Source organism: Carassius auratus, chromosome 37, assembly GCF_003368295.1.
Source record: "Carassius auratus strain Wakin chromosome 37, ASM336829v1, whole genome shotgun sequence".
Lineage (NCBI taxonomy): Eukaryota > Metazoa > Chordata > Actinopteri > Cypriniformes > Cyprinidae > Carassius > Carassius auratus.
In genome coordinates this window covers 16,515,283-16,540,333 of record NC_039279.1, presented here as the reverse complement: position 1 = coordinate 16,540,333, position 25,051 = coordinate 16,515,283, and the positions used below count along the sequence as shown (strand labels likewise).

Sequence of the window (25,051 nt, the reverse complement as noted above, 5' to 3'; positions counted from 1 at the left end):
AATCCACGACAGACCTAAATACCAGAATTCTGCGTGGCAGGATCCCAGGAGGTGTAGCTATATTCTGGCATAAGAAATTTTACCCTTTTGTCACTGTGATCAGGTTAGATGTGGATTATTGCATAGGAATTAAGGTGGTGCATACAACAGCAAGATGCAACTGCCTTCTAGTATTGATGGTATTACTGAACCTGAAAACCTTGCAGAGAGATGAAGGATACAATATGAGAAAATGTTTAACTGTGTGAAGATTGATGTATTTAACATAGGTGAGATACCTTATAGTGATGGTGTAGTCATCGGGCCGGAAGAAGTATTATATGCTATTGACAAACTTAAAATGAGCAAAGCCTATGGGCGGGATAGAGTAACAGCAGAACATCTGAAATGCGCTAGTCAAAGTATTTCAGTTTTACTTGCTCTATGCTTTTCTGGGTTATTGAAGCATGGCATACTTCCTGGATCCATGTTATAGAGTATAGATAACTATAGACCTATTTCACTTGCAAGTGTACTATCCAAGGTACTAGAGGCGATCCTTATGGATAGGCTTGCAGAAAACAGTGTCAATGGATAATCAGTTTGTTTTTAAGAACAAGCATGGAACTGATCTATAGATCATGCAATAGCACCGTTTATATGTTTCCTGGATGCGTAAAAGGCTCTTGATCGTATCAATCGTGGGAAACTTTTTGGTAAACTACTTGAACGTGTAGTCCGATCTTACCTAATTAGGATACTGCAGTTCTGGTACTCTCAATAACTATGCAAGTCAGGTGGGGGATGAGTTTGTTAACACCCTTCTATGTCTCCAATGGAGTGCGGCAGGGCAGAACTCGGATGATGTGCAGCGTCAGTGTGGGAAACTGTATGGGCAGGCAAACATGCTGGCACGGAAATTCCACGTGCACACTTTGTTAAAATCTCTCTCTTCAAAACCTACTGCAATCCACTGTATTCTGCCCACCTGTGGTGTAATTTTAGTGAGTCAAAAATGAAAAAACTTCAAGTGGCTTATAATTGTCTCAATGTATGGACCTATGTGTCTTGAATAAAAGTTGATTGATTGAACATGAACAGACATCTGAGTGAGTGATGTGTGTGTTATGATGTAGAATTCAAAATCAACACTGCTTTAGATGAAAATAATGTAAAAACAAATCTACATAGAGTAAACAAAAGTTAGATTTCATTTGACCATTAGTATTGTTGATAAGTTGTGTTAGATAAAAAGTGATTTATATCAACATGTAAATTAAGTATATCACAGATAAATGACAGGAGACTGACTCTTGTCGGGATGTTACAGGGTCAGATGAGAGACACGTGCGTTTTATCTGCTTCAGAGACTGCCAAAGGCTCTCAGTGAGTACACAACAGTCATCAATAAAACATCTTTTAAATCTTAAGTTGTAATTTATTTTCATTATTGTCATTTCAAACGGCATTATTACAGCACTTTTCTGATTCTTGATTGCTGTTCATTTGCTGCAGATCTTTTGTTGTGGAGCAGGTGACTGCGGCATTTCTGGAAAAAGGAAAACCTGAAACCAAAATATAAAGTAAGATCATTCTGCAACTTCTAATACAGAAATGAAATGACACTGTGCTGTTAAAATGACCTGCTTTTGTTTTGTGTTTGTGCCATGGGTAAAGACGCTCAATCATTGCATCTGCAATTGCCCTTTTTTTCTCATCAGGACCGAATGTTGCTGTGGTCTCTTCATCCTCATTGACCCCCAGAGCCAGTAAGAGCATCTAGAGAAAGACCAAACGACATTGAGGATGTGATTATGGTCAAGTTTGTTCTGCTGGTTTCTGTTCATACAACATCAGTCAGTGAAACCGGAGTTTCAGAAGCTTCAAAAGCATCAAATAACATCATGAAGAATCAGTCAGGCTCCATCGACGGACACTGTATGAACAAAGCAGCAGGAGAAACTTGACCAAAATCATCTTTTGTGTTCAGAAAACACACATAATTAATGACTGAATTTGTGTGTTCAGATGAACAGACCCTTTAAAACCCCAAATAGAAACTGATTATTGTTAAGTTTTGGGGTAGGCTAAAAACGTTTTCTGAGGTAATTCATTTCTTAGTGATAATACTTACATTTTTCAAGTGTTAAATCAACAGTTTTCTCCAAAGGCGAGATCTTCCAGCAGCTGATCCAAGTCTCCTTTGTGCAGATATTACAAATATTGCAAACGCTGAGGAAAACCATACTCCATACAGTTACTGATGCTAAGAGGGGTTTAATCTTTCAGAGTTAAACTGTGTGTCATTTTAGTAGAGTTAAAATATAAAAACTTAACATAAAATGTATTGTGTATACTACAATCACAATAAAAGAGCAGCCGTTTCTTTAACAAGACCACAAAAGGAGCAAATTAAATCAAAAAAATACTTACCTACATTAAACCGGTCACTGACAGTCATATCTTTGAAGATGTTGCACTTGTTATAACGTCATGGGTCACATGATAACGTAAACATGACAAGATTTGGCTTTTAGAGTACGTACCACTATCTATCTATATTATAGATCAGTGGTACGTACACTTTTAGCGCTCGTTAAGTACTTATTGAAATTAAGTACCTACTCATTGAGTATGCGATTTCGGACGCAGCCAACGTCTTTTTTCCCCACTCTCTTTCTCCCCCATTACATAGCTATGAAAATAGTTTTGGTTTTTAATGACAAATTGGTCACATATATTTGTTTTGTTTTTTTGTTCGTTTCTTTAAGTTAATTTTGAAATATTTAGAACATTTTATGTCTGCAAAATTCAAGTTTTTGTTCGCCCAAGCTACAGTAGCAAACAGTGGAAACTTAAATACACCTTCACATTTGTTTGTAAAGGGTAAGAATTTGTGAGACTCATTTCTCTCTAAAGGCACATCCAGTGAGAAGATTGCTCTGTTTCTAATGAAAGGAATGATTCCAAGGGGGTCCTTGCACCATTGTGCTTGGGCCCGAAATATTTAATCACTATGGACATCTTCGGCACAAGGAGAATGAAACACTCATCATCACCTTACACAGTGCTGATATGCATGCAAAGCTGTAATAAGTTGAAGACTAAGTTAAAAACACAGTACAGATCAGAAAAGCCAACTAGAAAATGAGTGGAGAACGGTGCGATGCGATACTGAAGAAAATGGGATATTGGATACACTATACGATACTGCTTTTGTGTGTGAAACTATTTTAAAATCTATTCAAGAAAAAATAAATAAGATTTTTAGAACCAATGCATATTTCAAATTCTTTCTTGGAAAACAGCATGACTACAACTTCTGAAAGTGATCGGCAGTGTTTTAGCATTACATAAATCACAAAACAAAGAAACAAATGAAAGGCTTGGATTAGATATATTTAACAGTAATATTTAACAATATAGAAGCAGAATAATCAAATGTAAAACTAAAACACTGCATAGTCTTCACATGAACTAATATACTTTGATTCATAATAAAGCAACAAAGGTTCAGTCAAGAGCAGGGAGTGATTTTCTATTTCTTTTGTTGTTTTACAGCTGCAGGTTTACTGTATTAGCCTGCTGTGATCCTATTGCTCCAAATCCTATTTCTGTCCAAACTGTTCATGTTCTGTTAAGACTAGGGCTGCAAAGTTCTTATACATTTTCATTATAATAAAGTATATTTATAATGCAGTGCTAATCAACATAGCCTTTATCACTGTATGAAATACTATGAAATGGTGTGTGCCTTATTTTAAAAAGGCCACATCTTGCAGAAGCGTTTTATTTTAAACACTGTTATGAAGTGACTTTGGAGTAAAAACATTAAATGTTGACTTTTGTTGGACAAGATGTTGATAAATGCTTCTCATGTTTGACACCTTGCTACTTGGTGTCCCAACCCCTATGCAAGAATTGTCTTTTCAATTTCTTTCATGAACTTAAATGATAATACGGTCAACAGCTTGAGATACCCTCATTAAAAAAAAATAGTAAATGATTACTTTTTGTTAAAAACACATCACATGACAAACACAATTACACACCAATGAGCTGAAATGTTTATATTAAATGACAGAAAGAAACTTTCTTGCTTGCAAAACATTTTGAACTTTTACACCAAAACTTATGCTACAGCCCATCCATTATACACAATTTATGCTACAAATAAGTGTTGCAATGCATGTGATAAAACCCAACCTTAAAGCGGTCAAAAGAGCAAACACCAAAATCTCACTGCTTACCGTGCAGGGAGTTTGACTGATTTCAATGGTAGAAGTTTAGTTTTAAATTGCTTTAAAAGTATATAGTACCTAATAAATGTTTCATGATCATTTCAGTGAAATCCTTTTATTCATTTAACAGTGACATTTACATTACACAAACCATAAAATATTTTCAAAAATCAATTGCAGCAATTACATTTTAATATATAATTTGTCAAAAAAAAACTCATCTGATCATTAAATATTAGTAATTTACATTTAAATTCCTATTTTATTAGGCAGGTTGCGCAGAGATCAGTATCTGTAGCGGAGTAGCAGTCTTTAGGGAATACCACAAGACCTTGTCCTCATCTCATTGCCCACAATCTGCTCATCAGTGGTAAGCTTGTTCCACAGATACAACTGCAAAACATGAACAATTTACTAAAAGTTATGTTGATGAACATACTTAATGTCAAAGGAATTCAACTAATTTGGGTTAGTTCACCCAAAAATTTAAACTGTCATTTGCTCGCTCTTGTCTCTCCAAATCCATAAAAAAAGGTCTTCATAACAAAAATGAAAATAATTCTGATTTATTGCCCTTCATCTTAACGTCTGTAATGAAACTGATGAATGAACATCCTGTTCCTTGTGCATCATGAAGATTTTTGAGCCTCGGTTTAACATATTTGATGTGGTCTATGCATTACTGTATGTCAATCTATATTTATATGCAAATAAATTCTTCTGTAGAGACCTATGCTATGAAGAAAAGACTTCAGTAATTTGGTTCAGATGGATTTCTTATGTCCTTTTGTACACAGGGAACTATCCCTTTAATAACAGAAAAATTTAGTAAATGTAGCCTGCAAAATATGCAAACAAATCCCATACTACCAAAAATAAAATTAAGTCTTAGCAAAATGTAAATGGTTAGTTAGCAACGTGAAATTAAGCTTTTAAAATAAATTAATATCTGCACATTTGATTTGCTTCTGAAAGACTTGCCTAAAAGAGTCATACAGGTCACTCATACACCATACATCTTTGAATCGGAAACCTCCATTGTTGCAACAAAGTAAACTGCAACAAAGATTATTCACCTGAAGGAAGAAGACAAAAGCAGAAATATATTTTCACTGAAAATGGACAGATGCAATAAAATTGGTAATTTACCTCTAATTTTCTTGTGGAAATTTTTTATCACTTATGTTAACCTAAGATTTTTAAGGGCAAGATTTACTAAAGACAAATTAGTGAGTGCTAATGGGAGTGGAAAGTTGCAAATTAAAAGATACAGACACATCTCATTTCCATAATGACCAATGCAATCTAACAAAAGCCCTGAGTACTTGTGTAAGGTTACAAACAAGCAGAGACAATTCTAATTAGTTGCAGCTAATCTGCTAAGAACACACAGGTAAAGTTTGTTTGTAGTCTGACAAAAGTCTTTACCTGCCCATCAACTGTTGTCCCGTGCCGCACTCCATCGCGTTGGGTCCTGCGATCGTGCAGGTCTCTTCTCAGAAGGTGATTGTTATACTGTTTAGATCAAGGCTCTGGACTCGGAGCATAACTTGTTTATCTGTAACACATTTTTTTTATTTTTATAAAAATGTTAAATGCACTGGAAGTGGCAAATAGCTTTGGTTTTAGAGCTTTTGCTTATATAGCAGTACTATTAAATATGACAGTACTTTTGAATTCATTATTGAATGTTGTGCATAATGAAATAGATCACAGAAAGTCATGCGATTGCAATTAATATTTGAATCATTGTCCAGAACTTGTATGTACACTCACGCACACATATAGTGAGAGAGAAAAATATTGATTAAATATTAAATGTGTGAACTGCTTGCAGTTCCACTTGTACTCTGCAGGTGCTGTAACTGGTGTTCTGACACACTTTAAATCCACTGACAACCTTTCACAATGGTCTTGATAAAATTTGGTAACTAAAATCTTTGAAGGGATTCCCCATGAGCACAGAATCATGAAAAATGTTGATCATTGTGGACCAACATGACCATTCATACTGTGGTCACACTGCATAACATCTGAGCTGTATCGGATTTAGTACCACATATGGAAGTGGCATAAATCAGAATTAAAAAGATCAGGATTTCATGTGATGTTCATACTGACGAGAAAAACAGATCTGAGTCACATGTGGTACAGTACTTACTGCAGGATTTTGCAGAATTTCAGAACAACAGTGTTTCAGTCAAGGTGGTGCCTAGGGTAGTAGTGGAGTCAAAGGTAGTTCTTTCCCCAGAAGTGGTGGCCAGAATGGTAGTTTCCACAAAAAGTGTGCAAAGGGTAGTACTTTCTGCAGAAGTGTTATTTTTAAGCCACTATGGATTCAAAAGCAGACAACATGTCAGACATAGATATAGCAAAGATTGTTCCATAAGTTGTCATTACATGTGTGGATGCTTATAATACTATTACTGTTGAATTAATTCTGATGTTTCTACAGTGATGACAAGTATAGGACTATCTGCAAAGGGGTGGCAAGGGTACTAGTGTGTACAAGTGTTTGTACATTAAGGAATCGGGTAGTAGAGTAAATCGTTTACGTAGAAGTGGTACTCGAAATAGTTGTTTCAACTGAAGTGGTTCCCAAGGTAGTAGTTTCTACAGGGTATTGCATGTACAAGTGGTGGTACATTCTAAGGAATTGGTATCTGTCATAGCGGTTTTTATCACACAAGTGGTGCAAATGATGGTTTTTGCAGTAGTTTTGCAAAGTGGCAGTTTGAGACATGGTGCCCGGAGTAGTAGTTTCTGCAGGAGTTGTGCCAAGGGTAGTAGTTTCTGCAGAAATTGTGCCAAGGGTAGTAGTTTCTGCAGGGTAGTTTGTGTACAAGTGGTGGTACATTCTAAGGAATCTATATCTGTCATAGTTGCTTTTTTCACACAAGTGGTGCCAATGATATTGGTTTCTGCAATAGTGGTGCCAAGTGGCAAGTTGAGAAGTGGTGCTCGGAGTAGTAGTTTCTGCAGGAGTTGTGCCAAGGGTAGTAGTTTCAGCAGAAATTGTGCCAAGGGTAGTAGTTTCTGCAGGATAGTTTGTGTACAATTGGTGGTACATTCTAAGGAATCTGTATCGGTCATAGTTGCTTTTGTCACACAAGTGGTTTAAATGATAGTGGTCTCTGCAGTAGTGGTGCCAAGTGGCAGTTTGAGACATTGTACCCAGAGTAGTACTTTCTGCAGGAGCTGTACCAAGGGTAGTAGTTAATGCAGGAGTTGTGCTTGGATAGAGCGTGTACAAGTGGTGGTACATTCTAAGGAATCTATATCTGTCATAGTTGCTTTTTTCACACAAGTGGTGCAAATGATCGTGGTTTCTGCAGTAGTGGTGCCAAATGGCAGTTTGAGACGTGGTGCCCGGAGTAGTAGTTTCTGCAGGAGTTGTGCCAAGGGTAGTCGTTATTGCAGGAGTTGTGCTTGGATAGTGTGTGTACAAGTGGTGGTACATTCTAAGGAATCTGTATCTGTCATAGTTGCTTTTTTCACACAAGTGGTGCAAATGATCGTGGTTTCTGCAGTAGTGGTGCCAAGTGGCAGTTTGAGACGTGGTGCCCGGAGTAGTAGTTTCTGCAGGAGTTGTGCCAAGGGTAGTCGTTATTGCAGGAGTTGTGCTTGGATAGAGCGTGTACAAGTGGTGGTACATTCTAAGGAATCTATATCTGTCATAGCTGCTTTTTTCACACAAGTGGTGCAAATGATCGTGGTTTCTGCAGTAGTGGTGCCAAATGGCAGTTTGAGACGTGGTGCCCGGAGTAGTTGTTTCTGCAGGAGTTGTGCCAAGGGTAGTAGTTTCTGCAGGAGTTGTGCCAAGGGTAGTAGTTATTGCAGGAGTTGGGCCTGGATAGTGTGTGTACAAGTGGTGGTACATTCTAAGGAATCTGTATCGGTCATAGTTGCTTTTTTCACACAAGCGGTGCAAATGATAGTGGTTTCTGCAGTAGTGGTGCCAAGTGGCAGTCTGAGACATGGTGCCCAGAGTAGTAGTTTCTGCAGGAGTTGTGCCAATAGTAGTAGTTTCTACAGAAGTGGTTTTTACAGGGTAGTTTGTGTACAAGTGATGGTACATTCTAAGGAATCTGTATCGGTCATAGTTGCTTTTTTCACACAAGTGGTGCAAATGATAGTGGTTTCTGCAGTAGTGGTGCCAAGTGGCAAGTTGAGAAGTGGTGCTCGGAGTAGTAGTTTCTGCAGGAGTTGTGCCAAGGGTAGTAGTTTCAGCAGAAATTGTGCCAAGGGTAGTAGTTTCTGCAGGGTAGTTTGTGTACAAGTGGTGGTACATTCTAAGGAATCTGTATCGGTCATAGTTGCTTTTGTCACACAAGTGGTTTAAATGATAGTGGTCTCTGCAGTAGTGGTGCCAAGTGGCAGTTTGAGACGTGGTGCCCGGTGCAGTTGTTTCTGCAGGAGTTGTGCCAAGGGTAGTAGTTATTGCAGGAGTTGTGCCTAGATATTGTGTATACAAGTGGTGGTACATTCTAAGGAATCTGTATCTGTCATAGTTGCTTTTTTCGCACAAGCGGTGCAAATGATATTGGTTTCTGCAATAGTGGTGCCAAGTGGCAGTTAGAGACCTTGTGCTATTAACAATAGATGTTATTCCAGGTGTAGATGCAGAGTTTGTTGTGTCGGCAGTTCTCATTTCAAATGTGGATGTTTCCAATACTACCGTTGAACTAACTGAAGGTGTAGTTTCAACAGGATCCATGCCAATGGTAGTTTGAGACATTATGCTTTCAACAGCAGATGTTATGCCAGGTGTAGTTACAATTGAGTCTGTGGTTTCTGCTAAAGTGGTTTCAAGGTTACTAGTTTCTACAAAGGTGGTGCCAAGGGTAATGGATTCTGCAGAAGTGGGTCCTACAGAAGTGCTTACCAGGACAGTAAATTCTACAGAAGTAGTGCCAAGGGCAATAGTTTCTGTAGAAGTGGGTCCTGCAGAAGTGGTTTCCAGAGTAGTAGTTTCTACAGAAGCTGTGGTTAAGGTAGTCATTTCTGCAGAAGTTGTACCAAAGGTAGAAGTTTCCACAGGAGTGGTGCCCAGAGCTGTAGATTCTACAGAAGTAGTGCCAAGGATAGTAGTTCCTGCAGAAGTTGAGCCCAGGGTAGTAATTTCTGCAGAAGCTGTGCCAAGGGAACTAGTTTCTTCATAAGTTGGTCCTGCAGAAATGGTTTCCAGAGCAGTAGGTTCTACGTAAGTGGTGCGAGGAGTAGTCATTTCTGCAGTAGTGGGCCCTACAGAAATGGTTTTAAAGGTAGTAATTTCTACAGAAGTGCTTCCAAAAGTATTCGTTTCTAAATAAGTTGTGCCCAGGGAAGTACTTTCTGCAGGCATGAGCTCTACAGAAGTTTTGCCTAGGGTAGTAGTCTCTACAGAAGTTGTGCCAAGAGTAATCAGTTCTACAGAAGAGGTAGATTCAACTGAAGTTATGCCCAGGGTTGTTTCTGCAGAAGAGGTTTCAAGGGAAGCAGCTACTACAAAAATGGTGCCAAGGGTGGTAGTTTCAGCAAAACTTGTGCCCAGAGTAGTAGTTTCTACAGAAGTGTTGCTAAGGGTACTAGATTCTGCAGTACTGGGTCCTGCAGATGTGGTTTCAAGGTTAGTAGATTCAACTAAAATGGTGTCAAGGGTAGCACTTTCAACAGAAGTTGTGCTCAGGTTAGTAGTTTCTACAGAAGTGGTACCAAGGGTAGTAGATTCAACAGAACTGGTGCCATGGGTAGTACTTTCAGGAGAAATGGGTCCTACAAAAGTGGTCCCCAGGGTAGTAGTTTCTACAGAAGTAGTGCCAAGGGTACTAGTTTCTGCAGTGGTTGTGCCCACGTTAGTAGTTTCTACATAGGTGGTACCAAGGGTACTAATTTCTGCAAAAGTGGTACCTAGGATAGTAGATTCTGCAGTACTGGGTCCTGCAGATGTGGTTTCAAGGTTAGAAGATTCAACAGAAATTGTGTCAAGGGTAGCACTTTCAACAGAATTGGTTCTCAGGTTAGTAGTTTCTACAGAAGTCGTGCCAAGGGTACTACTTTCTGAAGTGCTTAGACCCACATTAGTAGTTTCTACAAAAGTGGTACCAAGGGTATGAATTTCTGCTGAAGTGGTACCAAGAGTAGTAGATTCAACAGAACTGGTTCCACGGGTAGTACTGTCAGGAGAAGTGGGTTCTGCAAAAGTGGTCCCCAGGGTATTGGTTTCTACAGGAGTGGTACCAAGGGTACTAGTTTCTGCAGAACTGGTGCCAAGGGTAGTACTTTCAGGGGAAATTGGTCCTGCAAAAGTGGTCCCCAAAGTAGTAGTTTCTGCAGTGGTTATGCCCATGTTAGTAGTTTCTAAAGAAGTGGTACCAAGGGTAGTAGTTTCTGCAGAAGTGGTACCAAGGGTAGTGAATTTAACAGAACTAGTGCCAAGGGTAGTACTTTCAAGTGAAATGGGTCCTTCAAAAGTGGTCCCCAGGGTATTAGTTTCTACAGAAGTGGTGCGAAGGGTACTAGTTTCTACAGAAGTGGTGTGAAGGGTACTAGTTTCTGCAGAAGTGGTGCCCAGTATGGTAATTTCAAATGAAGTAGTGTCCAGGGTATTTTCTGTAGAAGTGAGTTCTGCAGAAGTGGTTTCCAGGGAAGCAGTTTCAACAGAAATGGTGTCATGGGTAGCAGTTTCAGCAGAAGTTATGCCCAAGATAGTAATTTCTGCAGAAGTGGTGCCAATGGTAGTAGTTTCTACAGAAGTGGTGCCAAGGGTACTAGTTTCTGCAGTGGTTATGCCCATGTTAGTAGTTTTTACAGAAGTGGTACCAAGAGTACTAGTTTTTGTGAAAGTGGTACCAAGGCTAGTCGTTTCAACAGAACTGGTGCCAAGGGTAGTACTTTCAGGAGAAATAGGTCCAGTAAAAGTGGTCCCCAGGGTAGTAGTTTTTACAGAAGTGGTGCCAAGGGTACTAGTTTCTGCAGAAGTGGTGCCCAGTGTGGTAGTTTCAACTGAAGTAGTTCCCAGGGTATTTTCTGCAGAAGTGGTTTCAAGGGAAGTGGTTTCAACAGAAATGGTGCCAAAGGTAGTAGTTTCTGCAGAAGTAGTGCGAAGGGTAGCCGTTTCTACAGCAGTTATGTCCAAGATAGTGGTTTCTGCAGAAGTGGTGCGAAGGGTACTAGCTTCCGCAGAAGTGGTGCCAAAGATAGTAGTTGCTACAGAAGTTGTAACCAGTGTAGGAATTCCTGCAGAAATGGTACCCAGACTGGTAGATTCTACAGAAGTGGTTTCCAGAGTTGTAGATTCTTCAGAAGTGGTGGCAAGGGTTCTAGTTGCAGAAGTAATTCCCAGAGTGGTAGATTCAATAGAAGTGGGTCCTGCAGAAGTTGTTCCAAGGAAAGAAGATTCAACCGAGGTTTTGCCCAAAGTAGTGATCTCTACGAAAGTAGTTCCATGGGTAGCAGTTTCTGCAGAATTGCTGTCCAGAGTTGAAGATTCTACAGAAGTGGCTTTTAGGGTAGTATTTGCTACAGAAGTGGTGGCTAGGGTAGTTATTTCTGCAGAAGTGGTGGCGAGGATAGTAGTGTCTACAGACGTGGTGCCAAAGGTAGAAGTTACTTCAGAAGTGGCGCCAAAGGTAGTAGTTTCTGTGGTAGTTGTGTCCAGGGTAGTAGTTTCTACAGAATCCGTGCCAATTGTACTAGGTTCTGCAGAAGTGGATCCTACAGATGTGGTTTTCAGGGAAGTATTGTCAAGCGTGGTAATTTCTGCAGAAGTGGTGTAAAGAGTGGAAGATTCTACAAATGTGCCCAGGATATTAGTTTCTACAGAAGTGGGGCCAAGGGTAGTACTTTCTGCAGAAGCAGTGTAAAGATTAATACTTTCTGCAGATGTGGCAGCAAGGGTAGTATTCTCTGAAGTTGCGGTGGCAAAAGTACTAGTTTCTGTAGAAGTGAGTACTTCAGAAGTTGTGTCCAGGGAAGTAGTTTCTACAGAATATGGGTTCGGGGTACTAAATTCTACAGATGTGCTGCCAGTGTTACTAGTTTCTGCAGAAGTGGTTTCTACATATATATTGTCTTGGATGATTGTTTCAGCAAAAGTTGGCACTGCTGTAGTGGTTTCAAGAGTACTGGTTTCTACGGAAGGGGTTTCAATGGTAATAGTTTCTGCAAATGTGCCCAGTGTACTAGTTTTTACAGAAGTGGTGTCCGGAATGGTAGATTCTACAGAATTGGTGCCAATGGTAGTCGTTACTGCAGAAGTAGTGCCCAGAGTAGTCGTTTCATCAGAGATGGAGCCATGGGTACTACTTTCTGCAGAACTGGTGCCAAAGGTAGTAGTTTCTGCAGAAGTGGTTTCAAGAGTAGTAGTTTCTACAGATGTGGTGCCATGGGTAGTAGTTTCTGCAAAAGTGGTGCCCAGCATGGTTGTTTCTACAGAAAAGGTGCCAATAGTAGTAGTTTCTGGAGAATCTGTGTCCAGGGTGGTAGTTTTGCCAGAAATGGTGCCAAGGGCTGTAGTTTTTGTTGAAGTGGTTTTATGGGTATCGGTTTCTGCAGAAGTTGTGCCTAGGATAGTAGTTTCTATAGAAGTGGTGCCAAGGACTGTAGTTTTTGCAGAAGTTGTGCCCATGGTAGCATCTGCAGAAGTGGGTCCTGCAGTAGTAGTTTCAAGGGTAGTAGTTTCTGCAGAAGTGGTGCCCAGAGTGATTGATTCAACAGAGCTGGGTCCTGCAGAAGTAGATTCCAGGGTAGTAGTTTCTACAGAAAATGTTTCAAGGTTAGTAATTTCTGCAGAAGTGGTGCCAAGAGTTGATGATTCTACAGTAGTAATGCCAAGGGTACTAATTTCTGCGGAAGTGGAAGATGTAGAAACAGTTTCAAGTTTAGTCATTTCTATAGAAGTAGTGACAAAGATAGTATCTGTAGAAATGGTGCCCAAGGTAGTAGTTTCTACAGAAGTGGTGCCAAGGGTACTAGTTTTTTCAGATGTAGTGCCAAGTGCAGAAGTTTCTGCAGAACTGGGACCTACAGAAGTGGTTTCAAGAATAGTAGTTTCTGCAGAAATTTTGCCAATGGTAGCACTTTCTGCAGAAGTGGGTATTGCAGAAGTGATTTCAAAGATAGTAGTCTCTGGAGAAGTGCTACCCAGAGTGGAAAATTCAACAGAAGTGATGTTAAGGGTAGATGTTTCCACAGAAGTGGTAATCAGTGTAGTAGTCTGCACAGAAAAGGTTCCAAAGGTACTAAAAGCAGAAGTGCTGTCCAGAGTTGCAGATTCTACAGTAGTAGTGTCAAGGGTAGTAGTTTCTGCAGAATTTGTTCCCAGGGTAGTAGTTTCTACAGAAGTGGTTCCAAGTGTACTAGTGTTGGCAGATGTAGTGCCAAGGTTAGAAGTTTCTGCAGAAGCGGCGAGCAAGGTAGTTTCTACAGAACTGGAACCTAAAGAAGTGGTTTCTGCAGAAGTGGTACCCAGAGTGGTAGACTCAACTGAAGTGGTTTCCAGGGTAGTAGATTCTGCAGAAGTGGGTCCTGCAGAAAAGGCTTCAAGTGTAGTAGTTTCAGCAGAAATGTATTCCAGGGTAGTAGTTTCTGCCGATTTGGTTACGGCAGAAGTGGTTTCCAGGGTAGTAGTTTCTATAGATGTAGTGCCAATGGTAGTAGATTCTGCATAAGTGGCTCCTGTAGAAGTGGTTTTCAGTAGAGTAGTTTCTGCAGAAGTGGTGCCCAGACTGGTAGATTCTACAGAAGTGGTGTCAAGGCTAGTTGTTTCTGCAGACGTGGGTCCTGTAGAGGTGGTTTCCAGAGTGTAAGATGTAACGGAAGTGGTGCCCGGAGTTGTAGATTCCAATGTAGTAGAGTCAAGGGTAGTAGTTTCTACAGAAGTGGTGCCAAGAGTACTAGTTTCTGCAGAAGTGGGTCCTGCAGAAGATGTGCCTAGGGTAGAAGTTTGTACAGAAGTGGTGCCCAGAGTGGTAGATTTAATAGAAGTTGTGCCCAGGCTAGTTTCTGCAAAAGTGTTTCCTGCAGCCATGGTTTCCAGGACAGTAGTTTCTACAGAAGTGGTGCCAAAGGTAGTGGTTTCTGCAGAAGTGGTGCCAAAGGTAGTAGTTTCTACAGAAGTGGTGCCAAAGGTAGTAGTTTCTGCAGAAGTGAGACCAGCAGTTGTTCCTAGGGCAGTAGTTTGTACAGAAGTGGTGTCAAGCATAGTAGTTTCAGCAGAAGTGGATCCTGTAGAAGTGGATCCCAGGGTACTGGTTTCTACATAATTTGTTCCAAAAGTACTCGTTTCTGCATATGATGTTCCCAGGGTAGTAGTTTGTACAGAAGTACTGCCTATGGTACTAATTTCTACAGAATGAGTGCCAAGCATAGAATATTCTGCAGAAGTGGCATCAAGAGTGGTAGATTTAACAGAAGTTGTGCCCAGGGTAGTTTCTGCAGAGGTTTTGCCCAGGTTAGTGGTTTCTGCAAAAGTTGTGCTCATGGTAGTAGTTTCTACAGAAGTGGTGCCAAGACTAGTAATTTCTGCAGAAGTGGGTCTTGTAGAAGTGGAGTCCAGAGCAGTAGATTCTACAGAAGTCATTTCAAGAGTAGTAGTTTCTACTGAAGTGGGTCCTGCAGATGTGGATTCCAGCATAGTAGTTTCTACAGAAGTGGTGCCAAAAGTAGTATTTTCTTCAGAAGTAGGTCCTGTAAAAGTAGTTTCCAGAGTAGTTTCTAAAGAAGTGGTGCCTGTAGAAGTGGATACTGCAGAAGTGGTTTCCAAGAGAGTGGTTTCTAAAAAAGAGAATCCAAGGTTACTAGTTTCTGAAGAGATCTCAATTGTAGTATACTCTGTAGAAGTGGTGCCCAGAGTGGTAGATTCAACAGAAGTGTTACCAAGTGTACTGTATTCTGTGGAAATGGTTTCAAAAAAAGTACTTTCTGCAGGGGTTTTGCCTAGGTCAGTAGTTTCTGCATAAGTAGTTCCTGTCGTTGTGGTTTTCAGGTTAGTAGTTTGCACAGAAGCGATACCAAGGGTAGTAGTTTCTGCAGAAGTGGTGCCCAGACTGGTAGATTCAACAGAAGTGGTACCAAGGGTACTAGATTCTGCAGAAATTATTTTCAGGGTAGAAGTTTCTACGTAAGTGGTTTCCAGGGTAGCAGTTTCTATAGTAGAAGTGCCAACAGTAGTGGTTTCTGCAGAAGTGGGTCCTGCAGAAGTTGAGCTCAGGGTAGTTTCTGCAGAAGTGTCATCTACAGAAGTGTTTTCAACGGTAGGAGATTCAACAGAAGTGGTGTCCAGAGTTGTAAATTCTAAAGTAGTAGAGCCAAAGGTACTAGTTTCTGCAGAAGTGGTGCCCAAAATTGTAGATTCAACAGATGTAGTGCCAAGGGTAGTAGCTCCTGCAGATGTTTTGCCCAGAGTAGTAGTTTCTCCATAAGTGGGTGCTGCAGAAGTGGTTTCCAGGGTAGTAGTTTCTGCAGATGTGGGTCCTGTAGAAGATGTGCCCAGGATAGCAGTTTGTACAGAAGTGGTGCCAAGTGTACTAGTTTCTTCAGAAGTGGTCCCAAAGGTAGTTTCTGAAGAAGTTTTCCCCAGAGTAGAAGTTTCTATGGAAGTGGTGACAAGGGTAGTAATTCTCGCAGAAGTAGGTCCATCAGAAGTGGCTTCAAGGCCAGTAGATTCTAGAGAGTGGGTTCCAAGGTTATTGGTTTCTGCATAAGTCGTGCCCAAAGTTGTAGATTCAATCGATGTAGTGGCAAGGGTAGTAGCTCCTGCAGAAGTTTTGCCCAGAGTAGTAGTTTCTCTATAAGTGGGTGCTACAGAAGTGGTTTCAAGGGTAGTAGTTTCTCCAGAAGGTCCTGCAGAAGTTGTCACCAGGGTAGTACTTTTTGCAGATGTTGTTCCAAGGGTACTGGTTTCAGTGGAATTTATGCCCATGGTAGTAGTTTCTGCAGAAGGTTTGTCCCGGTAAGTAGATTCTACAGAAGTTGTTTCAAGCATAGTTTTTACAAAAGTGGTGCCAAGGGTACTAATTTCTGCAGTTGTTTCCAGGGTAGTCATTTCATAAGTGGTTTCAGGGGTAATAGATTCTACAGATGTGGTTCTGAGGATAGTTTCTGCAGAAGTTGTACCCAGGGTAGTAGTTTTTGCAGAAGAGGTTCCTGCAAAAGTGGTTTCAAGGGCAGTAGTTTCTGCAGAAGTAGGTCCTTCAGAAGTGGTTTCAATAGTAGTTTCTACAGAAGTGGTTCCGAGGGTACTAATTTCTGCAGTTGTTTCCAGGGTAGTAATTTTTTCAAAAGTGGTTTCAGGGGTAGTAGATTCTACAGATGTGGTTCTGAGGATAGTTTCTGCAGAAGTTGTACCTAGGGTAGTAGTTTTTGCAGAAGTGGTTCCTGCAAAAGTGGTTTCAAGGGCAGTAATTCCTGCAGAAGTGGTTTCAATAGTAGTTTCTACAGAAGTGGTTCCGAGAGTCCCAATTTCTGAAGTTGTTTCCAGGGTAGTAATTTTTTCAAAAGTGCTTTCAGGGGTAGTAGATTCTACAGATGTGGTTCTGAGGATATTCGTTTCTGCAGAAGTTGTACCCAGGGTAGTAGTTTCTGCAGAAGTAGGTCCTGCAGAAGTGGTTTCAATAGTAGTTTCTACATAGGTGGTTCCGGGGCTACTAATTTCTACAGAAGTTGTTTCCATGGTAGTAATTTCTGCAGAAGTTGTTTCAGAGGTTGTAGATTCTACAGATGTGGTTCTGAGGATAGTAGTTTCTGCAGAAGTGGTTGCAAGGGTACTAGTTTCTGCAGAGGTTGTCCCCAGGGTAGTTTTTACAAAAGTGGTGAATAGGGAAGCGGTTTCTGCAGAAGTGGTACCCACGATAGTTTCTGTAAAAGTAGGTCCTGTAGAATTGGTTTCCAGGATGTTAGTGTCTACAGAGGTGGTTTCAAGGGTACTAGTTTCTGCAGAAGTTGTCCCCAGGGTAGTAGTTTCTACAGAAGTCATTTCCAGGGAAGTGGTTTCTGCATTAGTCGTACCAAGGGTAGATGTTTCTGCAGAGGTTGTCCCCAGGGTAGTAATTTTTGGAGAAGTGGTTTCAAGGGCTTTATATTCTACAGAAGTGGTCCAAAGTGTACTAGTTTCTTCAGAAATGGGTCTTGCAGAAGTGGTTTCCAATGTATGGGTTTCTGCAGAAGTTGTTCCCAGAGTAGTAGTTTCTACAGAAGTGGATCCTGCAGAAGTGGTTTCAAGGGTAGTAGTTTCTACAGAAGTGGTGCGCAGAGTTGTAGGTTCAACAGAAGTGGTTCCAAAGGTGGTAGTTTTTGCAGAACTAGGTCCTGCAAAAGTTGTCCCCAGGGTAGTAATTTCTGCAGAAGTGGTATCGGTGGTTCTAGTTTCTTTAGAAGTGGTCCAAATGGTACTCATTTCTGCAGAAGTGGGTCCTGCAGAAGTTGTGTTCAGGGTAGCAGTTTCTCCAGAAGTGGTGCTAAGGGTACTAGTTTCTGCAGTGGTAGTATGTAGGGTAATAGTTTCTACAGAAGTAGGTCCTTCAGAAGTGGTTCCAATGGTACTAGTTTCTGCATAAGCTATGTCCAGAGATGTAGATTCTACAGTAGTAGTTGCAAGGGTAGTAGTTTCTTCAAAAGTGGTTACAAGGGTAGTAGATTCAAGAAAAGTGGGTTCTGCAAAAATGTTTTCCGGGGTAGTAGTTTCTACAGAAGTGGTGTGAAGGGTAGCAGTTTCTTCAGAAGTGGTTCCAACAGTACTAGTTTCTGCAGTGGTAGTATGTAGGGTAATGGTTTCTACAGAAGTGGGTCCTGCAAAAGTGGTTTCCAGGGTAGAAGTTTCTCCAGAAGTGGTGCCAAGGGTACTAGTTTCTGCAGTGGTAGTATGTAGTGTAGTAGTTTCTACAGAAGTGGGTCCTGCAGAAGTGGTTTCCGGGGTAGTAGTTTCTACAGAAGTGGTTCCAATGGTACTAGTTTCAGCAGGAGTGGGTCTTGCAGAAGGGGTTTCTAGAATAGTAGTTTTTACAGGAATAGTCTGAATGGTAGTAGTTTCTTCAGGAGTGGTTCCAACAGTACTAGTTTCTGCTGAAGTATGTAGGGTAGTGATTTCTACAGAAGTAGTGCGAAGCGTAGTTGTTTCTTCAGAAGTGGCTCCCAGAGTTGTAGATCCTACAGAAGTGGTGCCAAGGTTGGTAATTTCTGCAGAAGTGGTTTCCAGAGTAGTGGTTTCTTTGGAAATGGTGCCCATGGTAGTAGTTTCAACAGAAGTGGTGCCAAAGGTAGTAGTTCCTGCAGACATTGTGCCCAGGGTAGTTTCTGCGGAAGTGTCATCATCAGAAGCATTTTCAAAGGTAAAAGATTTAACTGTAGTGGTGACCGGAGTTGTAGATGCAACAATACTAGAATCAAGGATAGAAGTTTCTACAGAAGTGGTGCCAGGGGTACTAGTTTTTGAACTGGTGCTAAGAGTAGTGGTTTCTGCAGAGGTGGTGCCCAGAGTTGTAGATTTAACAGATGTAGTGCCAAGGGTAATGGTTACTACAGAGGTGGGTTCTGCAGAAGTGGTTTCCAAGGTTGTAGTTTCTACCAAAATGGTGCCAAAGGTACTAGTTTCTGCAGAAGTGGGTCTTGCAAAAGTGGTTTTCAGGGTTGTGGTTTCCACAGTAGTTGTTCCCAGTGTTATACTTTCTACAGAAGAGAGGTCAAGGGTATTAGTTACTAACGAAGTGGGTTCTGCAGAAGATGGTGTAAGGGTAGTAATTTCTACAGAAGTGGTTTCATGGGTAGTAGTTTCTGCAGAAGTTGTCCCCAGGGTAGTCATTTCAGGGACCATAGATTCTATAGAAGTGGGTCTTGCAGAAGTGGTTCCCAGAGTTGTAGTTTCTTCAGAAGTGGTTCCAACAGTACTAGTTTCTGCGGAAATTGCATGTAAGGTAGTAATTTCTACAAAAGTGGTTCCCAGAGTTGTAGACTCTACAGAAGTGGTTTCCTGTGTAGTATATTCTACATAAGTGGGTCCTGCAGAAGTGGTTTCCGGGGTAGTAGTTTCTGCAGAAGTGGTTTCCATGTTAGTAGTTAATACAAAAGGAGTGCCAATGGTACTAGTTTTTTCAAAAGTTGTTCTCAGGGTATTAGTTTCTGCAGAAGTGGTGGCCAGAGTAGTAGATTCAACAGATGTAGTGCCAAGAGTAGTAGTTTCTCCAGAAGTGGATGCTACAGACGTGGTTTCCAGGGTAGTAGTTTCTACAGAAGTGGTGCCAATGGTAGCAGTTTCTGCAGATGTTTTCCCCTGGGTAGTAGTCTCTATAGAATTGGTGACAAGGGTAGCAGTTTCTACAGAAGTGGTTCCAAGGCTAGCAGTTTCTAAAGAAGTGGGTCCTGCAGATATGGTTTCAAGGGTAGTAGTTTCTACAGAAGTGGTTCCAAGGGGACTGGTTTCTAAAGAAGTGGGTCCTGCAGACGTGGTTTCCAGGGTAGTAGTTTCTACAGAAGTGGTGCCAATGGTAGCAGTTTCTGCAGATGTTTTCCCCTGGGTAATAATCTCTATAGAATTGGTGACAAGGGTAGTGGTTTCTGTAGAAGTGGCTCCAAGGGTACTAGTTTCTAAAGAAGTGGGTCCTGCAGATGTGGTTTCAAGGGTAGTAGTTTCTACAGAAGTGGTTCCAAGGGTACTGGTTTCTAAAGAAGTGGGTCCTGCAGATGTGGTTTCAAGGGTAGTAGTTTCTACAGAAGTGCTTCCAAGGGTACTAGTTTCTAAAGAAGTGGGTTCTGCAGAAGTGGTTTCCAGGGTAGTAGTTGCTACAAAAGTTGTGCCAAGGGTACTGGTTTCTGCAGACGTTATGCCCAGGGTAGTAGTTTCTGCAGAAGTGCTTCCAAGAGTACTGATTTCTATAGTAGTAGTACCAAGGATAGTAGTTTCTGCCAAAGTGGGTCCTGTGGACATGGTTTCAAGGGTAGTAGTTGCTACAGAAGTGGTTCCAAGGGTACTGGTTTCTAAAGAAGTGGGTCCTGCAGATGTGGTTTCAAGGGTAGTAGTTTCTACAGAAGTGGTTCCAAGGGTACTGGTTTCTAAAGAAGTGGGTCCTGCAGATGTGGTTTCAAGGGTAGTAGTTTCTACAGAAGTGCCTCCAAGGGTACTAGTTTCTAAAGAAGTGGGTTCTGCAGAAGTGGTTTCCAGGGTAGTAGTTGCTACAAAAGTTGTGCCAAGGGTACTGGTTTCTGCAGACGTTATGCCCAGGGTAGTAGTTTCTGCAGAAGTGCTTCCAAGAGTACTGATTTCTATAGTAGTAGTACCAAGGATAGTAGTTTCTGCCAAAGTGGGTCCTGTGGACATGGTTTCAAGGGTAGTAGTTGCTACAGAAGTGGTTCCAAGGGTACTGGTTTCTAAAGAAGTGGGTCCTGCAGATGTGGTTTCAAGGGTAGTAGTTTCTACAGAAGTGGTTCCAAGGGTACTGGTTTCTAAAGAAGTGGGTCCTGCAGACGTGGTTTCCAGGGTAGTAGTTTCTACAGAAGTGGTGCCAATGGTAGCAGTTTCTGCAGATGTTTTCCCCTGGGTAGTAGTCTCTATAGAATTGGTGACAAGGGTAGTGGTTTCTGTAGAAGTGGTTCCAAGGGTACTAGTTTCTACAGAAGTTGTGGCAAGGGTACTGGTTTCTGCAGACGTTATGCCCAGGGTAGTAGTTTCTGCAGAAGTGCTTCCAAGAGTACTGATTTCTATAGTAGTAGTACCAAGGATAGTAGTTTCTGCCAAAGTGGGTCCTGTGGACATGGTTTCAAGGGTAGTAGTTGCTACAGAAGTGGTTCCAAGGGTACTGGTTTCTAAAGAAGTGGGTCCTGCAGATGTGGTTTCAAGGGTAGTAGTTTCTACAGAAGTGGTTCCAAGGGTACTGGTTTCTAAAGAAGTGGGTCCTGCAGACGTGGTTTCCAGGGTAGTAGTTTCTACAGAAGTGGTGCCAATGGTAGCAGTTTCTGCAGATGTTTTCCCCTGGGTAGTAGTCTCTATAGAATTGGTGACAAGGGTAGTGGTTTCTGTAGAAGTGGTTCCAAGGGTACTAGTTTCTAAAGAAGTGGGTCCTGCAGATGTGGTTTCAAGGGTAGTAGTTTCTACAGAAGTTGTGCCAAGGGTACTGGTTTCTGCAGAAGTTATGCCCAGGGTACTAGTTTCTACAGAAGTGGTGCCAAAGGTACTCGTTTTTGCAGAAGATGTGCCCAGAGTGGTAGATCCAACAGAAGTTGAACCAAAGGTACTATATTCTGCAGCAGTGGTTCCAAGTATAGTACTTTCTATAGAAGAGGTCCCCAGTGCGGTAGATTGAACAGAAGTGGTGCCAAGGGTAGTAGTTTCTATCAAAGTTGTGCCCAGGGAAGCAATTTGTACAGAAGTGATGCTAATGTTAGTAGTTTCTGCAGAAGTTGGTCCTACAGACGTGGTTTTTAGGGTAGCAGTTTCTACATAAGTGGTGCCAAGGGTAGTGGTTTCTGAAGAAGTGGGTCCTGTAGAACTGATGCCCAGAGTGGTAGATTCAACAGACGTGGTACTAAGGGTACTAGATTCTGCAGAAGCTATGCCCATTGTGGTATACGGAACAGATGTGGTGCCAAGTGTAGTATTTACTGCAGAAGTGGGTGTTGCAGAGCTTGTTCCCATAGTACTTGTTTCTACAGAAGTGGTGCCAAGGGTAGTAGTTGCTGCAGAAATGGGTCCTGTAGAAGTGGTGCCCAGAGTGGTAGCTTCAACAGGCGTGGTACCAAGGGTACTAGTTTCTAGAGAAATGGGTCCTGCAGAAGTGGTTTCCAGGGTAGTAGGGTCTACAAAAGTTGTGCCAAGGGTACTGGTTTCTGCAGAAGTTATGGCCAAGGTACTAGATTCTACAGAAGTGGTTACCAGGGTAGTACTGTTTACAGAAGAGGTTCCAATGGTAGCAGTTTTTGCCAAAGTTGTTCCATGGGTAGTAATTTCTGCAGAAATTGTCTCCAGAGTGGTAGATTCTACAGAAGTTTTGCCAAGGATAGTAGTTTCTGCTGAAGTGGGTCCTGCAGAAGTGGGGCCCTGAGCTGTATATTCTACAGAAGTCATACCAAGGATAGTAGTTTCTGCTGAAGTGGGTCCTGCAGAAGTGGTTTCCAGGGTAGTACTTTCTACAGAAATGGCACCATGGGTACTAGTTTCTGCCAAAGTGGGTCCTGCAGAAGTGGTTTCCAGGGTAGTAATTTGAATAGACGTTGTACCAAGGTTAGAAGTTTCTACAGAAGAGGAAGTTTGACCCATTGTGGTTACTGAGGCAGATGTTAAGCTAGGCGTAGTTATTGCAGAGTGAGTTTCATTTTCCACAGTTGTCATTTCAAATGTGGTAGTTTCCAATACCAGATCTGTAAAAGTGACCAAAGCTGTAGCTTCTGCAGAAGTGGTGCCCAGAGTGGTAGATTCAACAGCACTTGTGCCCAAGATAGTGGTTTCTGCAGCAGTAGGGCCCAGAGTGGTAGACTCTACAGAAGTAGTGCCCATGGTAGAAGTTTCTTCAGAAGTGGTGCTAAGGGTAGCAGTTTTTGCCAAAGTTGTGTCAAGGGTAGTAGTTTCTGCAGAAGTGGGCCCTATAGTACTGATGCCAAGGGTACTGGTTTCTGCAGAAATTGTACCCAGAGTAGTTGTTTCTACAGAAGTGGTGCCAAGGGTAGTTGTTTTTGCAGAAGTGGTTCCCACAGAAATGGTTCCCAGGGTACTAGCTTCTATAGAAGAGGCGCCAAGTGTAATAACTAGGGATGAAGTGTTAGTTTGAGCGATTGTGGTTTCAAAAGCAGATGTTAAGCCCATCGTTGTCATAGCTGAGGTTATTTCAGCAGTTGTCTGTTCAAATGTGGATGTTTCCAATACTAGACCTGTTGAACTAACTGAAGTTGTAGGAGTAACAGCAGTAGTCATGCCAAAGGTAGTTGTTTTTGGAGAAGTGGGGCCCATGGTAGCAATTTGAAACGATGTGGTACCAAGAGTAGAAGTTTCTACAGAAGTGGAAGTTTCAGGCATTGTGGTTTCAACAGCAGATGTTAAGCCAGACATTGTCATAGCTGAGGTCGTTTCATCAGTTGTCACTTCAAATGTGGTTGTTTCCAAAACTACACCTGTTGAACTAACAGAAGGTGTAGTTTCAATTGAAGTTGAACCAAGGGTACTAAGTTCTGCAAAAGTTGTTCCAAGGGTAGCGGTTTCTGCAGAAGTTGTATCTAAGGTAGTAATTTCTGAAGTGGTACCAAGACTAGTAGTTTGTGCTGAAGTGGTAGTTTCTGTCAATGGTATATCAAAGTCAATTCTTGTGCTTTTCAATGTAGTATGTTCTGTATGTGTGGGAGTGCTTGATGAAAGTCTACTTTGGGTTGTTACAGGAGTTTTTTCAAATTCCTCACAAGGAAGAGTGGGTATGGCATCAAAGTCTGAAAGGTCAAAATCTGTCGCAAACTCTACATCAGCAGCAGCTGTAGTTTTGGTGTTTCTGCCTGGCTGTGAAGACACACTGGAGGCTTCTGCTTGTATGGTTGTACCAAGAGTAATATCAGGTGGCCTGAAAGGAGTGGCGTTTTTCCTTGTTGTGGGGTCTGGATATGAAGGTGTGCTAGATGGAAGTATTCTTGGGGTCATTTTAGGGGTTTCTTCAAATTCTCTAGGAGGAAGAGTGGGTATGACAAAGTCTAAAAAGTCAAAACCTGTCCCAAACTCTCTATCTGTAGTAGCAGGAGCTGTAGTTTTCGTGATTCTTCCTGGTTGTGTAGACAAACTGGAGGATTCTGCTTTTTCAGTTGTACCACGAGTTATATCAAATAAGTGAGTGGTGTTTCTCCTTGTCGTGGGATCTGGATATAAAGGTGTGGGGGATGGAAGTATCCTTGTTGTTTTAGGGGTTTCTTCAAATTCCCCACAAGGAACAGTGGGTTTGACATCAAAATCTGAAAGTCCAAAATCTGTCCCAAACTCTACATCAGCATGAACTGTTGGAGTTGCAGTTTTGGTGATCCTGCCTGGTTGTATAGCTGCAGTTGAGAATTCTGCTGTTTGGTTTGTAACAAGTGTAATATCAGGTGGCCTGAATGTAACCATGTTTATAGGTGTGCTGGATGGAAGCATACTCCGGGTCGTTTTAGGGTTTTCTTCAATCTCCCCACAAGGAACAGTGGGTTTGACATCAAAATCTGAAAGACCAAAATCTACCCAAAACTCTCCATCAGCATGAACAAGAGTAGGTGCAGTTTTGGCTATTCTGCTTGGCTGTGTAGCAGCACTTAAGGTTTCTATTTTCTGGGTTCCATCAGGAGTTATCCCAGTTTGCCTAAAGGGTTGCATGATTGTCCATGTAGTGGGGGCTGGATATTTAGATGTGCTGGATGGAAGTATCCTTTGGGTCATTTTAGTGGTTCCATCAAACTCACCACAAGGAACAGTGGGTTTGACGTCAAAATCTGAAAGACCAAAATCCATCCCAAGTTCTACATTAACATCAAAAGTAGTTGGCTGTCTATCTGTGTTTGGTGATGTTTCTAGACCGCCATCTACTCTTGCATCAAGTGGAACGTCAAATGGTCCAGTGGTGACAATAGTAGGAACACCGGACTCCGGAGGAGAGATTCCAGTGTGGATGATCGGGTGTAAGGGGGCAGTGATTGTTGCCCAGTCTGGTTTAAAGGGAACTGTTGGTATTGGATCAAATTCCCAAATAAAATCGATTGGGTCTTGTCTTCGTTTTCTAATGGCATTTTTAAATGTCTGTTGAACACAGGACCCTGTGATTGTCCGTGTTTTACCAGTCATATCAAGATAATCCACCTGGAACATTCCATCCTTTAGAGAGGTGGCAAAATCATTAGATTACACAAAGTAGAGACAAACAAAA

General features: G+C 41.6%; 1 protein-coding gene across 2 annotated transcripts in view; it reads right to left on the bottom strand.

The window, feature by feature from the left end:
• Positions 1-3,843: 3,843 nt before the first annotated feature.
• Positions 3,844-25,051, bottom strand: part of LOC113056384 (mucin-17-like) — a 40,306-nt gene continuing 19,098 nt past the window's right edge. The window contains exons 6-8 of one of the 2 annotated variants that reach the window (XM_026223145.1): positions 6,382-24,999; positions 5,649-5,778; positions 3,844-4,613 (exon numbers count right to left, since the gene is read on the bottom strand). In XM_026223145.1, the coding sequence (XP_026078930.1) occupies positions 6,772-24,999 (18,228 nt within the window). In that variant the 3' untranslated portion in view covers positions 3,844-4,613; positions 5,649-5,778; positions 6,382-6,771. Of the gene's footprint in view, positions 4,614-5,201; positions 5,297-5,648; positions 5,779-6,381; positions 25,000-25,051 lie in introns of those variants that run through there. The other variant, XM_026223144.1, reaches the window with a different exon arrangement.